Source organism: Ovis canadensis, chromosome 8 (assembly GCF_042477335.2).
Source record: "Ovis canadensis isolate MfBH-ARS-UI-01 breed Bighorn chromosome 8, ARS-UI_OviCan_v2, whole genome shotgun sequence".
NCBI classification, from domain to species: domain Eukaryota; kingdom Metazoa; phylum Chordata; class Mammalia; order Artiodactyla; family Bovidae; genus Ovis; species Ovis canadensis.
In genome coordinates, this window is record NC_091252.1 from 30,673,999 (window position 1) to 30,687,215 (window position 13,217).

The following is a 13,217-nucleotide window of genomic DNA, read 5'->3' on the forward strand; positions in this document are numbered from 1 at the left end:
AAATTAAGGGGTACATGTGTGAAATCCAACTTTCTGGGGAGGAAATTAGTCATTTATTAAGCAAATCTAATACCAGTGATGGCAGATTATATTCGTTGAATGCTTTCTCTATGTCTGACACTGTGCTAGAAATTTCCCACATATATGACCTCATTTGGTCCACACGGAAACTGAAAGCAGCTACTATTATTATCCCAACTTATGAAAGGAAGAAATACAATACAGGCAAGTTAAACCAGGATGACTCAATGATTCTTGAATTTTGATTGAACTGAGAAACAGAAAAAGTCTAGATCATAATTGTCTAAAGTTAGAGTTAGATTTAGTGAACTTAAGTTATAATTTCTGAATATGACTCTTAAAGGGAGACTTTTTCTTAGACATGACTAATTAGGCAATTAAAGGTAAAAGAATGTAATATTCATGCTCTTTCATACAAGGAAGTGTCCAACAGTAAAAAAAAATGGCAAAAATATAAACTCTGATCATTTTTTTCTCTTATTTAGAAGTCATCTTCTTTATGTTTTTCCTCTTATAGGTCACTGAAGGGGCCGAGTCACTCCAACTTGTAGTTAGAACCCACCATTTGCAAGAATCACATATAAATTTGGTGAGTTACATATTCTTTTTCCTGGTTCTCAAAAACTGAGAAGTGGAAACCAATGAAATCAGACACTCGAAAAATGCAGGACAGGGAACTCTGATCTAAAGATAATCAAAAGGCAATTCTACTCCTGGGAAAGGAAAAAGAAAAGTCCCGTTCATTGTTTTATTTTCTACCCCCTGCAAATTTCCTGCAGCCGACTGCAATAGTGTCGGCAAGATGGCTAACCGCTGAGTCTTTGATTTAATGAAAACTTTGGGAAAGCAATTCAATTCACTGCAGGGACTGCTTTGTTCTTCCATTATGATTCTTTTTTAATGAGAAAGATGATTGTAAGGATAAACTCTATTCCTCTGAATTTTTACACTAATTACATACAAAGCACTATTTTGGCAGAAGGGGACTTATCTCCTTGAGGCAATATAGTTATCATCTTGTAACCACCCTTCAGTCTCCCACAAGAATGATGGAGCTTCGTGCCAGGAATGAGTATCGCTCTGTGCCAGCTCGCAGCATGGAGAGATGAACGCTTAAAGATTTCCAGAAGTAACAGTCAACACAGACTCTGAATAAAACAGGGAGACAATCCCTCGCTCCCAACTCATACACTGTTTGGAAGCGAAGAAGCAGAAGGGTATCTGTTAATGAAGTGTTTGGCATGAGGAATGAGGGAGGGCCTTGCATATGCATGTCATTTTCCTTCCATCTAGAAGTCACTGATCGTGCTAAGTCATATTGAAAGTTCTGGCTAACATATCACTTTATTTGAGAGTCAGCCACTTTCACACAAATAGGACATGCACTCTTAGGTACTGTAAGTTTGATGAAGACTGTGGGAGACTTGATTCAGTGCAGACTGCCCCTGTAAGCACTGCGTATGTATGAAATATATGTACTTTTACACTAGTTAATGGATTGTGAGCTTGATAAATAATAATTCGTGTCCCACTAGCAAGTTCTTTAGAGTAGGTACATTTTCTGGAATAGGGGGGAAACTACTCATTCTTGCAGTCTAAAAGCATGCCACAATGAAGGAGGACATTTTAATGGCCTTTCCTAATATCCATAAGTGAGGGAAAAGCTACCCAGTGGGAACTCGAGCCCAGTGATGTGCAATTTCATCACGGCAGCCATGGGGTGAGAGTAGGCGGTCAATTCTTTCTCCTTTTTTCCCCCACTTTGGTCAGGTATATTAAAGTATAATTTATATGTGATAAAATTCACTCCTTTTGGTGTATAATTTGAAGAGCTCTGACAAACATATATAGTCAAGTAATCTCTAAGCAATCAAGACATATAGAACATTTCCATTACCTCCAAAGTTCCCTTGTATCCCTTTGCAGTCAATCATCCCCACCCCCTGGTTCCTCACTCCAGCAATCATTGATCTATTTCCCGACCTTATAGTTTTGCCTTTTCCAGAGCTTTGCATTACTATGCATCCTGTAGTTATACAATGTATATGGTCCCATGTCTGCCTTCTTGCTCGTAGCATAATACTTTTGAGATTAATACACATCATTGCATGTATCAATAACATTGTCCTTCTATGGCAGAGTTATACTCTGCTGTGGGAATTTACCACAGTTTTTATCCTTTCACGAGCTGATGAGCCCTTGGGTTGTTTACAGTTTTAGCTTATGAATAATAACTGCAGTGGACATTTGCACATAATATTTGTGGATATTATGTTTTCAGTTCTCTTGGAAGACCATGAGTGACGGGTCATATGGTAAGTGGGTATTTAACTTTATAACAAAGCATCAAGCCATTTTCCAAACTGTCCGTATCACTTTGCATTTCCAGCAGCCGTATATGAGAGTTCCCGCTGCTTCACATACTGAGGAGCCATTTTGCTAAAGCTGGATTTTTATTTTCTCCTGTGATCTTCACTATTTCCCAGCATGGTTTGCAGAGGAGCCCCCACCCGTGTCCCCTGCCCCACCTTCTCTTCTCCCTTCCCTATCAACATAAGTAAAATTCCCAGGGAGTATCCACTAAGGTTCATTTCAAAAGTCACTGAAGTACAGCCTTTCTACACTATGAGGGCTAAGACTCTCCAACATGTAAACATAAATACAACCTGCCAATGAAGAGAAATGGAGGTTTGCCAAGTAGTTTCCCACAAGGAAGGTGATTTAAGAGGCTCCAGTGAGTATTACCTCACTAGACTTAGGTAAGTGACAGTAATATTTCCGTCAGAACTCACAAGGGAGTTATAATTCAGTATGTACATTTGCCAAGTCCTTCCTTATCCAACTCTCTAAGAATCCCTTCTCCTCCGTGATTTAGTCAGTTACCCACAGAAGCGGAAACTGAACAAGCTACGTATGAGCAGAACTAAGGCTTCTATATACAGATGGCCAAGAAGCACAGGAAAAGATGCTTAACATGTTTAATGCTTAGTGTCATGTTTAATATCACCTCACACTGGTCAGAATGGCCATAATCAGAAAGTCTACAAACAATAAATGCTGGAGAGGATGTGGAAAAAAGGGAACTTTCTTACACTGTTGGTGGGAATGTAAATTGATACAGCTACTATGGAGAACAGTATGTAGGTTCCTTAAAATACAAAAATAGGCCTATCATATGATCCAGCAATCCCACTCCTAGGCATGTATCTAGAGAAAACCATAATTTGAAAAGATACATGCACCCCAATGTTTGCTGCGGCACTATTTACAATGGCCAGGACCTGGAAGCAATGAAAATGGCCATCAACAGAGGAATGGATAGAGAAGCTGTGGTGTATATATACAAAGGATGATTAGTCATAAGAAAGAATAATGTCATTTACAGCAACATGGATGAATCTAGAGATTATCATACTAAGTTAAGTAAGTCGGACAAAGACAAATATCATATGATATCACTTATATGTAGAATCTCAAAAAAAAAATACAATGAACTTATTCACAAAACAGAAACAGACTCACAAACTCTGAAAACAAATTTATGGTTACCAAAATGGAAACATGGGGGCAAGGATAAACTAGAAGGCTGGGATCAACAAATACATACCACTATATATAAAATAGATAATCAACAAGGACATACTGTATAGCACAGGGGACTCTACTCAATATTCTATGATAACCTATATGGGAAAATAATCTGAAAATGAATGGATATACATATGTGTGTGAGGAGAAAGGGACAACAGAGGATGAGATGGTTGGATGGCATCCCTGACTCAATGGACATGGGTTTGAGTAAACTCCGGGAGTTGGTGATGGACAGAGGCCTGGCGTGCCTCAGTCCATGGGGCCACAAGGTCACTCAGTTGTATCCAACTCTTTGTGTTTTTGTGTTTTTCTGTTTCCTGATTTCAGCTAGTATTACATGGAATTTTAAGAAAGAAGGATACATGAAGAAGAGGCTTCAAATCCACAAGTTTTGCCAGCACTACACTTTCTTAGTCATTTACCTATGAGATAATATACACATAGTTCTCTGCCCCTGGTTCTTGGCATAGAGCTCCTCAAACCGTTGCAATTTCCTAAGTGATAAGAGCACTAGCGGCCTTCCCTGGTGGCTCAGCTGGCTTCCCAGTTGGTAACAAATCCTCCTGCAACGCAGGTAACCCTGGTTCGATTCCTGGGTTGGGAAGATCCCCTGGAGAAGGGATAAGCTACCTACTCCAGTATTCTTGGGCTTCCCTGGTGGCTCAGCTGGTAAAGAATCCACCTGCATTTAGAGAGACTTGGGTTTGATCCCTGGGTTGGGGAGATCCCCTGGAGGAGGGCATGGTAACCCACTCCAGTATTCTTGCCTGGAGAATCCTAATGGATAGAGGAGCCTGGCGGACTGCAGTCCATGGGGTTGCAAAGAGTTGGACACTACTGAGCAATTAAGCACACATGCAAGAGCACTAGGAACACATTTTGTTCTATTTGGTCTTTGACCCTGGCTCCTAACACAGAGTTACAATTTCCAGGGAGATGGGAATTTTTTCCTTCTAATGAGCTGACTCTTGGTGGGCTCCTGGATGCAGCTAAGTCACCAGAAATACCAAGCTATGATGAGAAAACTGGACTCTTCAGCCCTGCCTTCCCATTTTCCAGAAAGAGGAGAGGGGCTGGAAATGAGGTTAATGATCATGTCTACCTAGTGAAGCTTCCATAAAAATTCCAAAAGCATGCAGTTTGGAGAATGCTGGGGTTGGTGAACACGTGACATGGAGGTTCGGAGACAGCTGTGCTAGAAGACAAGCCCCCTTCCACATACCTTGCCCCACTCACTTCTTCCATCCAAAAATACATCATATCCTTTTGTAATAAACTAGTAAACATTGAGTAAGCTGTTTTCCTGAGTCCTGTGAGACACTCTAGTAAATTAACTAAATCCAAGGAGGGTTGGTGGCAACTTCTGACCTATAGCAGGTAGGGCAGAAGCACCAGTAATAACATCCATCCATCTCTCGACAGAACTGTCAAAACTGAGTTATATTGTAAGACACTCAGCTGGTGCCACAGAACTGCAGGGTGTGGGAAAGCCCCACACATCTGGTGTCAGAAGAACTATAGTGTGAGAGTAAAGGAGAAAGACAAGAGGAAGAATACATTTCCCTTTACAGTTCCTAAAGCCCCACCTTGCCCATATAGCCTGTGTTTGGATTTCAGGCATTACTTCAATCAACGGGTACATTTTAATTGTCTGAGTAGCTTCCCTCAAGTGGTTACAGCTAACTAAGTGACAGTTATCTAAATTTTATCTAAATTCTCAAATTTGATACCATCTTATTAAAACTAGTTTTTTGAAGTACATTTTTTCTACAGTGCTGTATTAATGAGGCTCTTTATGATAAACAGCAAGATGTTTAAAAATTTTAGAACCATCTGGAATTAAAAAAAAACAACAACCTAGCGCCAATAAAAGAAGGGCTAGCTTTAAAACCTGTTCTACAATACACAATTTTAGGAGGATGGCCTTTATAGGAATCAATTTTCGGTTTTCTACAAACTTTGTAGGAATCAATTAATAACCAGGGGCAAATTCAAAGCTCTAGCTTGAACTGGAGTTACACTGAAACTTATACTACAGTCTGTTGCTTCAGTGTCTTTGATCATAGGTTCAATGCAAATTTGATGAAAAGAATTCACTTTAACTTAGAAGTCAAATTTCTATAAGATTTTGTAATGACATGGCCCTTAATGCTCTTGAAAGGCTTCTTGCATTTATCACATTGTGTTTACATGTGACAATCATACATTTTATGATTAAAGTGATAAAGAAAGATTATTAGTTCTTGAGTCTAACCCCTTGCTGTTATGTGGCCTAAGGTGGTATCAAATGAATAGAGTGGCCCTGTAGGATCAGTGACGTCTGTGCTGGAAGAATTGAGAAGGCTGCATCTTGTTCAACCCTAACCTGCAGCCCTCCCAGGAGATTAGTCAGGGAGCACCGGGAATGGAGGAGGAAACGTGGCCAAGACAGTGGTTCCCTCACACACACCACCCTTTCCACCCTCTCTTCTTTGCTCTGCTCATCCCCTCTCACATCTTGAGGTGCATAATGAAAGAGTTTATTATGTTGCTAGAACATAGCACTGAATCAGCCTATACAAAATTAATGTAATTACTATGTTGATTTCCAGATGTTAGCTTAATGCCAGTCTATTAAAACTTCTAAAGATGAAGCTTAAAACAAACAAACATTCTGAGTAAACACCCAGATGAAGACATGCCAGCAAGTTTAGTGATAATCTGAGGCCATGGCAGATATCTCTGGATATAGGATATTTTATAAGTTGATTCTCTCCATCATCAACCATAATGACAGAAAGTGCGCAGGTCCTTTTCAGTCTTTTTCTTCCAGAGAGCCTCTGAATTCCTTGCTGCTTCTAGCCCCTGGCCTCTTTCCAGTCATCCCTCTGCCCTGCCCCCATGCCCATCCACTCTCGGCACCACGTACAGCCATATCCTCTTGACCTCACTGCTGTGCGTCACTGGACCTCTCACCCAGGGCTGGTTTCTTATCCAGCGTTTTGAAGTTAAAGGGGAAAAACGCTCCTTTTGCTCAAACATGTCTCCCTCCCCTCTTCCTTCCTCCCCTGGACTCCACATGGGTGGGCAGGGTGGGCCATGAAGGTACCCAGCCTGGCCTCAGAAGGACCCTACTCTTCCTAACTCTGTAGCCTACACCAGGTTCCTGATGCCAGGGCAGCCTCCGATTTCTCACTGATCAACTTTCGGATAATAACTCCTATTTCCTTGGTTTGAAGGAATAAAAGAGGTAATTCATATACATAGTGGCTGCTACTGCTGCTGCTGCTAAATCGCTTCAGTCGTGTCCGACTCTGTGCGACCCCAGAGACGGCAGCCCACCAGGCTCCCCCATCCCTGGGATTCTCCAAGCAAGAACACTGGAGTGGGTTGCCATTTCCTTCTCCTGGCACATTATAAAGTCTCAATAAAATGTATTAACTTTGGGCCTTTTTCTACAGTTAATTTTTTTTTTAAGTTTTTCTGTCTCTACCTGTAACTGTGAAATTATTCTGTTTCTTAGAATGACTTACTTTTATTTTTTTCCCTGATGAGAGTTTTTGTTAAATCTCTGGGCTCCTGGAAAGCAAGAGTGACAAGAACCTGAAAACTAATTGCAGTTCCTCATCTTATAGTCTAGAGCAAGGGATCCCCACTCTCTGGGATCCAATGCCTGACAGTCTGAGGTGGAGTTGATGTAACAACAGAAATAAAGTGCGCAATAAATGTAATGCACCTGAATCATCCCCAAACTATTCCCCCACTCTGGTCCATGGAAAAATTGTCTTCCATGAAACCGTTAGTCCCTGGTGCCAAAAGGTTGGGAACTGCTGGCAGACTGGTTCTAAAAATCTCCAGAGAACATGAATTTACCACTTCCATGAGATTTTGTTGTTGTTGTTATATCAGAATGTTGCAAATTTGTTCTTTGATCTTATTATTTTTAATTATAATCTTTGTACTGGGCTAAAGTAATTCTATCCTTTAATAATTCTAAATTATCATTCAAGTTTTCATTAAGTTGTTTTTAAGTTGAACTGCATAGCTCTCTCTTCTTGATATGATCAAATGATACATTCTTCGTATTGACAGTCTCTCAGAAGTAAATTTCTAATTATACACCTCCTCCCCTTTCTCATTTTCTGGAGTCCTTTCCTGGATTGAAGCAACTGTTTACATAATGCACTTGTAGAGTTCAAAATCATTGGCTTCCAAATCATACTGAGGAAATGTAGCTCAGACTCAGTGTCTTAACTTTCATAGCCTGAAGTTTTTAGTCTTTAATTATGTTTACCCATGTCAAATTTTAAAAAACAAAACACCAATTTTTGAGAAGTAAATGAAATTAGCTTCTCCAATACCTTAGATAATCCCAAGTTAAACTGGAAGTCAGTCCTAACTTGTTCATTTGTACTCTTCTAAGATGAAATCTAGTCCTGGCCAAATCATTATAAATAAGCAATATTATTCTGGATGACAATCCAAATAAGGAAATGTAAAAATACAATGCTGAGATATGATTTGTGGCAAAGTTTCAAAAAAGTATGACTGTTAGGATTACTGTATATAGCTATTCATGTGTCTTTATTCATTATTAAGGTATATAATTATCTTCAAACTTATTATGGTTACTTTTCAATGCATATTTTATAGTCAATAGCTACAGCTAATAATAGCAACATTATTGGCTATTTCTGGGCCATAGATAAGAGTGTTTATACCAGATTCAATGGTATAATCATGTGTCTCTGAAATATAGCCTCCAGAGATATACCACAAGGATTTCAACTGCAACTGCCCTTTAATAAGTTTTTCCTGCATCAAGTCTTGAAGGATTTGTTCCATTGCCTTAGCTATTTTAAGTTTAGATAGAACATCTCACATGACTGTGGTAGCTGTTTTTCTTTCTTTTCCCCTTTGTTATTATTACTAGAGTTGTTTGTGTTTACTATTTTTACCTTCCTTTCCCAAAGACATATATTTGTCTGCAATCCCCTTGGATTTCTCAGGGCTAGCAAGTATTAGGGACAGCTTCATCAGGACTGCTTCAGGTTCCAGGGAAGCTGTCTATTTAGATTCACTGAGGGGTACAAGAAATGCTAACAGGAATTAAAGTAGTAAGCAACTGTACCTTTCGGCCTACGCATGCATTTCTTACTTCCCGTTGAGTTCACATAATTCATGCTTCTTTGTAATTTATTCGTTCATTGTGTTTGCTATATTATCACAAAACAGAACAGTGAAGTTTGGGGTTTTGAATTGTCTTATGATGCTGTAAGTGAAAAAAGTTAATCTGGTCATAGCTCATCACTCTTGAAGATACTGGTAAAAGAGAAACAGGTTTGGCATGCTTACCTTGTCTGACAGCTAGTGTGGTGGTATAGACCAAGAAGAGAAGAATGTAATTGAGGAAACTCTGGAAGACTGGTGTATTGGCATGGAAATCTTCTGACAGGTACTTGCTGGTCAAGCTAATTCCACAAATAAGGAGGGATAACACCTGGCCTAGAGCCACAGAGATTAACATCTCCCTGAGAAATAAAGAGAAACATAGTAAAGATCAGCAGAAAGTCCAATACAACAATCACTTTGGAACAAATTTTCCAATAGAAAATTTACTGAGTACTTCTGCCGCTCACTAGGCTACATGCAATAAACAGTGATTCTTTTCATTCATCACAGCAATCCTACTGGGAAGGTGCAGTTATTACTGGGGTTGTGCAAAGGAAGCGGGCTTCCAGGTGGTGCCAGTGGTGAAGAACCTGCCAGCCAGTGCAGGAGACATACGAGACACTGGTTGGATCCCTGGGTTGGGAAGATCCTGTGGAAGGGCACGTGGCAACCCACTCCAGTATTCTTACCCTAAGAATCCCATGGACACAAGAGCCTGGTGGGCTACAGTCCATTGGGTCGCAAAGAGTGAGACACGTCTAGAGTGACTTAGCAGGCATGCAGAGGAAGAAACCAAAGTTTAGAAGGGTTAAGGAATTTGCTTACAGTCACATAATTAGTGACAAAGTTGGGAGTTGAGACCAAATCTCTCCATGTGTTCCTGGCTTCTTCCCACGTCCCCTAGAGCTCTAGGGGAAGTTAACATTTTCCTGTTGCCACCATGGCATGAACAAATTGTTCAGAAACCTGAGAGAGAACCCAAATACTGACCAGGAGGGACCATATTCCAACCTTGTCCTAAGATTCTCATATCGAAAAGGGGAGACTCTTCTCTTTCATAGACTTGGCTCTAGGAACACTTAGAAGAAAGGGCTATACAAACCCCTGAAAATCTAGGAGTATCTCCTCTCCATTCCCAGATTTTGAATCTCAGTTTGCTCTAACGAACACTGATAAGCATAGTCTCTGCTCTCCTCTGCTCAAGGTGCAGTTGCTGATATATTACAACTCTTATTCATAGAGGAAATTTAGTAACTGAGGTGATGTAGTAAGAGATTTCAAATTTTATAAATATTTTCCATGGCATTTTTACAGGCACTGACCGTAAAGACTTCTGTAGTCAAGATTACCAGCAAGAGTCAAAGAGTTCACTTTGGGCAAAAATAAAATGCTCATGTGGGCTCTGTGGTCACATACACCTGTATCCTCTGATACAAGACGAACCCCTGGCTTCAGCAAAGCAGGCTTCTGCTCTCGCCAAGAGTCTCATCTGACTTTCCAGGTTTATTTACTTAGAGAAAAAGCAACATCGAATAAGCAAAGAGTCATATTTCTAAACAAAGAAGCATTAGGCAGAGCATCTGCAGCATTACGTACTTTCTTCCCCATGGTGTATGTGAAGCCATCTTTCTGGAAGGGAGTCCCCTGCACAGGGTCCTGGGTAGATACCTTTTTTTGTGTTCCAATGAAACTTTATTTACCAAAACAGGTGGTGAGCAGATGTGATACATGGGCCAGAGTTTCCTGACCTGGTATATAGACTCTGGGCCTCAGCTGGGTAGATACCTTGGTGGTATCCTTTTAAAAAATGGCAGATCCATCACTCATTCCATTTGCTTCCATGAGGAGGAAACAGTGTGGCAAGGCATGTGGGCTCATGAAAAAGACTCTCCACGGGTCAGCTTGAAATCTATTGGTAGAAGCTGCCGTGATAGATTGGTAGACTGCTCTGTCTCCAAGTCCTGGCCCTGACTCCTCAATCCAATCTTTATAAAGGAGTCAGAGATATTTTTAGACAGATAAGTTTAAAATGTCAGTCTTCAGTTTAAAATCCTCCCGTACAGATGATACCCCATAGATGGCATCCTATAGCACGCAGTGATCTATAAAGTATGTTACACTGTCTAAAAAGATGGCTGCCAACACTGCCTCACATCTTTCTACACTCAAGCTGCTCCTCCCAAGGGGAGGTGAGTTCTAATTTCCTTTTCAGGAAGCTGAGCTTGTCTTGTGACTTATTTTGACCAACAGAAAGTAGAGGGAGAGATGTCAAGTGACTTCTGGGCCTAAGTCTTAAGAAGCACTGTGGCTTCCATTTTCTGCCCTCCTAGGATACAACTTCCACGTACAGAACCCCAAGTTAGAGCACTGAATACTGAGAGGCTGTGAGAAAAGGAAAAGAGAGACCCAGCCAACCCCTGCCGTCGCAGCTGAAGTGCCAGACACGTGCATGAGGATTGTGGATCCTCTGGCCCCAGTGGAGTGGTGCCAACCTGCATCACGTGGAGCAGAGATCAACCTCCTCCAGAGACTGCTGCCCAACTGGAGAACTGTGAGAAATGATCAGTGGTGGTGCTTTCAGAGCATGAAGGTTTGGGTGGTTTGTTGAGCAGCAGCAGCAGCTACTGAAACAAGGCCTTCGATGCCCTCTCTGCCCTCTACTCCCACCACCTTGGGGCCCCGCCTCCTGCTTCCCCCGTTTTATCTCCCCACAGAGCCAGAGCTCCAGCCCTGCAGAGCTACTCACACTTCAACAATGAGCCATGGTTTTCTTCGCCAGCATGTCTTCTCACGTGTTCAGAGTGTTCATCCCAACTTGTCAGTCTGACTCTCACTCATCTTTCAAGATCTGGCCCACATGTTATGTTATCCCCTTTAAGAAGTATTCTCTGCCCTCTCTTTCCCTGGGATGTATCTCCTTTACTTCTGTATCATTGTTCTATAATGACTGTTTTTACTGGGAAGTTGGTACAATGCTCTTCACTCTGTCTGGGCGACGCCATTCAAAGGAAATAGAAAATGAACACTTCAAAGACAGTAAGTACAACTAGGCAACACCGAATGGTTTTGTTGAAATGAAAGGATGATTTTTTTTTAAAAAAGGCAGAAGTAAAGAGAAGTACCAGAATCAACTCAGGAGTTTTTAAGCCAGCCTAAGAAGTGTGATATCCATTAACAAAAATCATGATAGGAATTTCAGGACTTCCTTGATGGTCCAGCGGCTAAGACTCCACTCTCTCAATGCAGGGGGTCTGAGTTAGATTCTTGGTCAGGGAACTAGATCCCACATGCCACAGCTAAAGATTCCATATGCCACGGCTAAAGATCCTACATGCCACAGTGAAGACAGAAGATCCCTCATGCCACAGCTAAGATCTGCTACAGGCAAATAAATGAATTTTTTAAAAATGATTTGCAAAAAAATCATGATAAGGAATTGTCTTTAGTGTAAGGATAATAAACATTTTTTGATATATTGAATTTGAGCTGCCAGATGAACTTCCAAATGATCCAGGAGTATTAGAATTCTTGGATCAGAGCTGAATAGGGAGGTCAACCAGGAGAAACATATGGAAGTTATACATATAAACGTGGTGGCTAAAGCACTAGAAATGGATGCTATTCCCACGGAAGCAAGGAGAGAAAATAGGAAGACCTAGGAAAATCCTTGGAGAATCCCCAGATTGGGTTTAGGGGAGAAACTAGAAGCATATCATTGGAGTCAGAAGGTGGGATGGGGTGGGGGGTGGGAAGGAGGTTCAGACAGAGGGGATTATGTATACCTATGGCTGATTCTGGGCTGGAAGAAGCACAAGCTGGAATCAAGATTGCAGGGAGAAATATCAATAACCTCAGATATGCAGATGACAACACCTTTATGGCAGAAAGTGAAGAGGAACTAAAAAGCCTCTTGATGAAAGTGAAAGTGGAGAGTGAAAAAGTTGGCTTAAAGCTCAATATTCAGAAAATGAAGATCATGGCATCTGGTCCCATCGCTTCATGGCAAATAGATGGGGAAACAGTGGAAACAGTGTCAGACTGGTTTTTTTTTGGCTCCAAAATCACTGCAGATGGTGATTGCAGCCATGAAATTAAAAGACGCTTACTCCTTGGAAGAAAAGTTATGACCAACTTAGATAGCATATTGAAAAGCAGAGACATTACTTTGTCAACAAAGGTCCGTCTAGTCAAGGCTATGGTTTTTCCATTGGTCATGTATGGATGTGAGAGTTGGACTGTGAAGAAAGCTGAGCGCCAAAGAATTGATGCTTTTGTACTGTGGTGTTGGAGAAGACTCTTGAGAGTCCCCTGGACTGAAAGGAGATCCAACCAGTCCATTCTGAAGGAGACCAGCCCTGGGATTTCTTTGGAAGGAATGATGCTAAAGCTGAAACTCCAGTACTTTGACCACCTCATGTGAAGAGCTGACTCATTGGAAAAGACTCTGATGCTGG

General features: G+C 41.1%; 1 protein-coding gene across 2 annotated transcripts in view; it reads right to left on the reverse strand.

Moving 5' to 3' along the window:
• The window catches only part of SLC35F1 (solute carrier family 35 member F1), a 426,225-nt gene that overhangs the window by 169,368 nt on the left and 243,640 nt on the right, over positions 1 to 13,217 (reverse strand). For both annotated transcript variants that reach the window (XM_069599146.1, XM_069599145.1), the window contains exon 2: positions 8,947 to 9,122. In XM_069599146.1, coding sequence (XP_069455247.1) covers positions 8,947 to 9,122 — 176 coding nt within the window. The remainder of the gene's footprint in view (positions 1 to 8,946; positions 9,123 to 13,217) is intronic.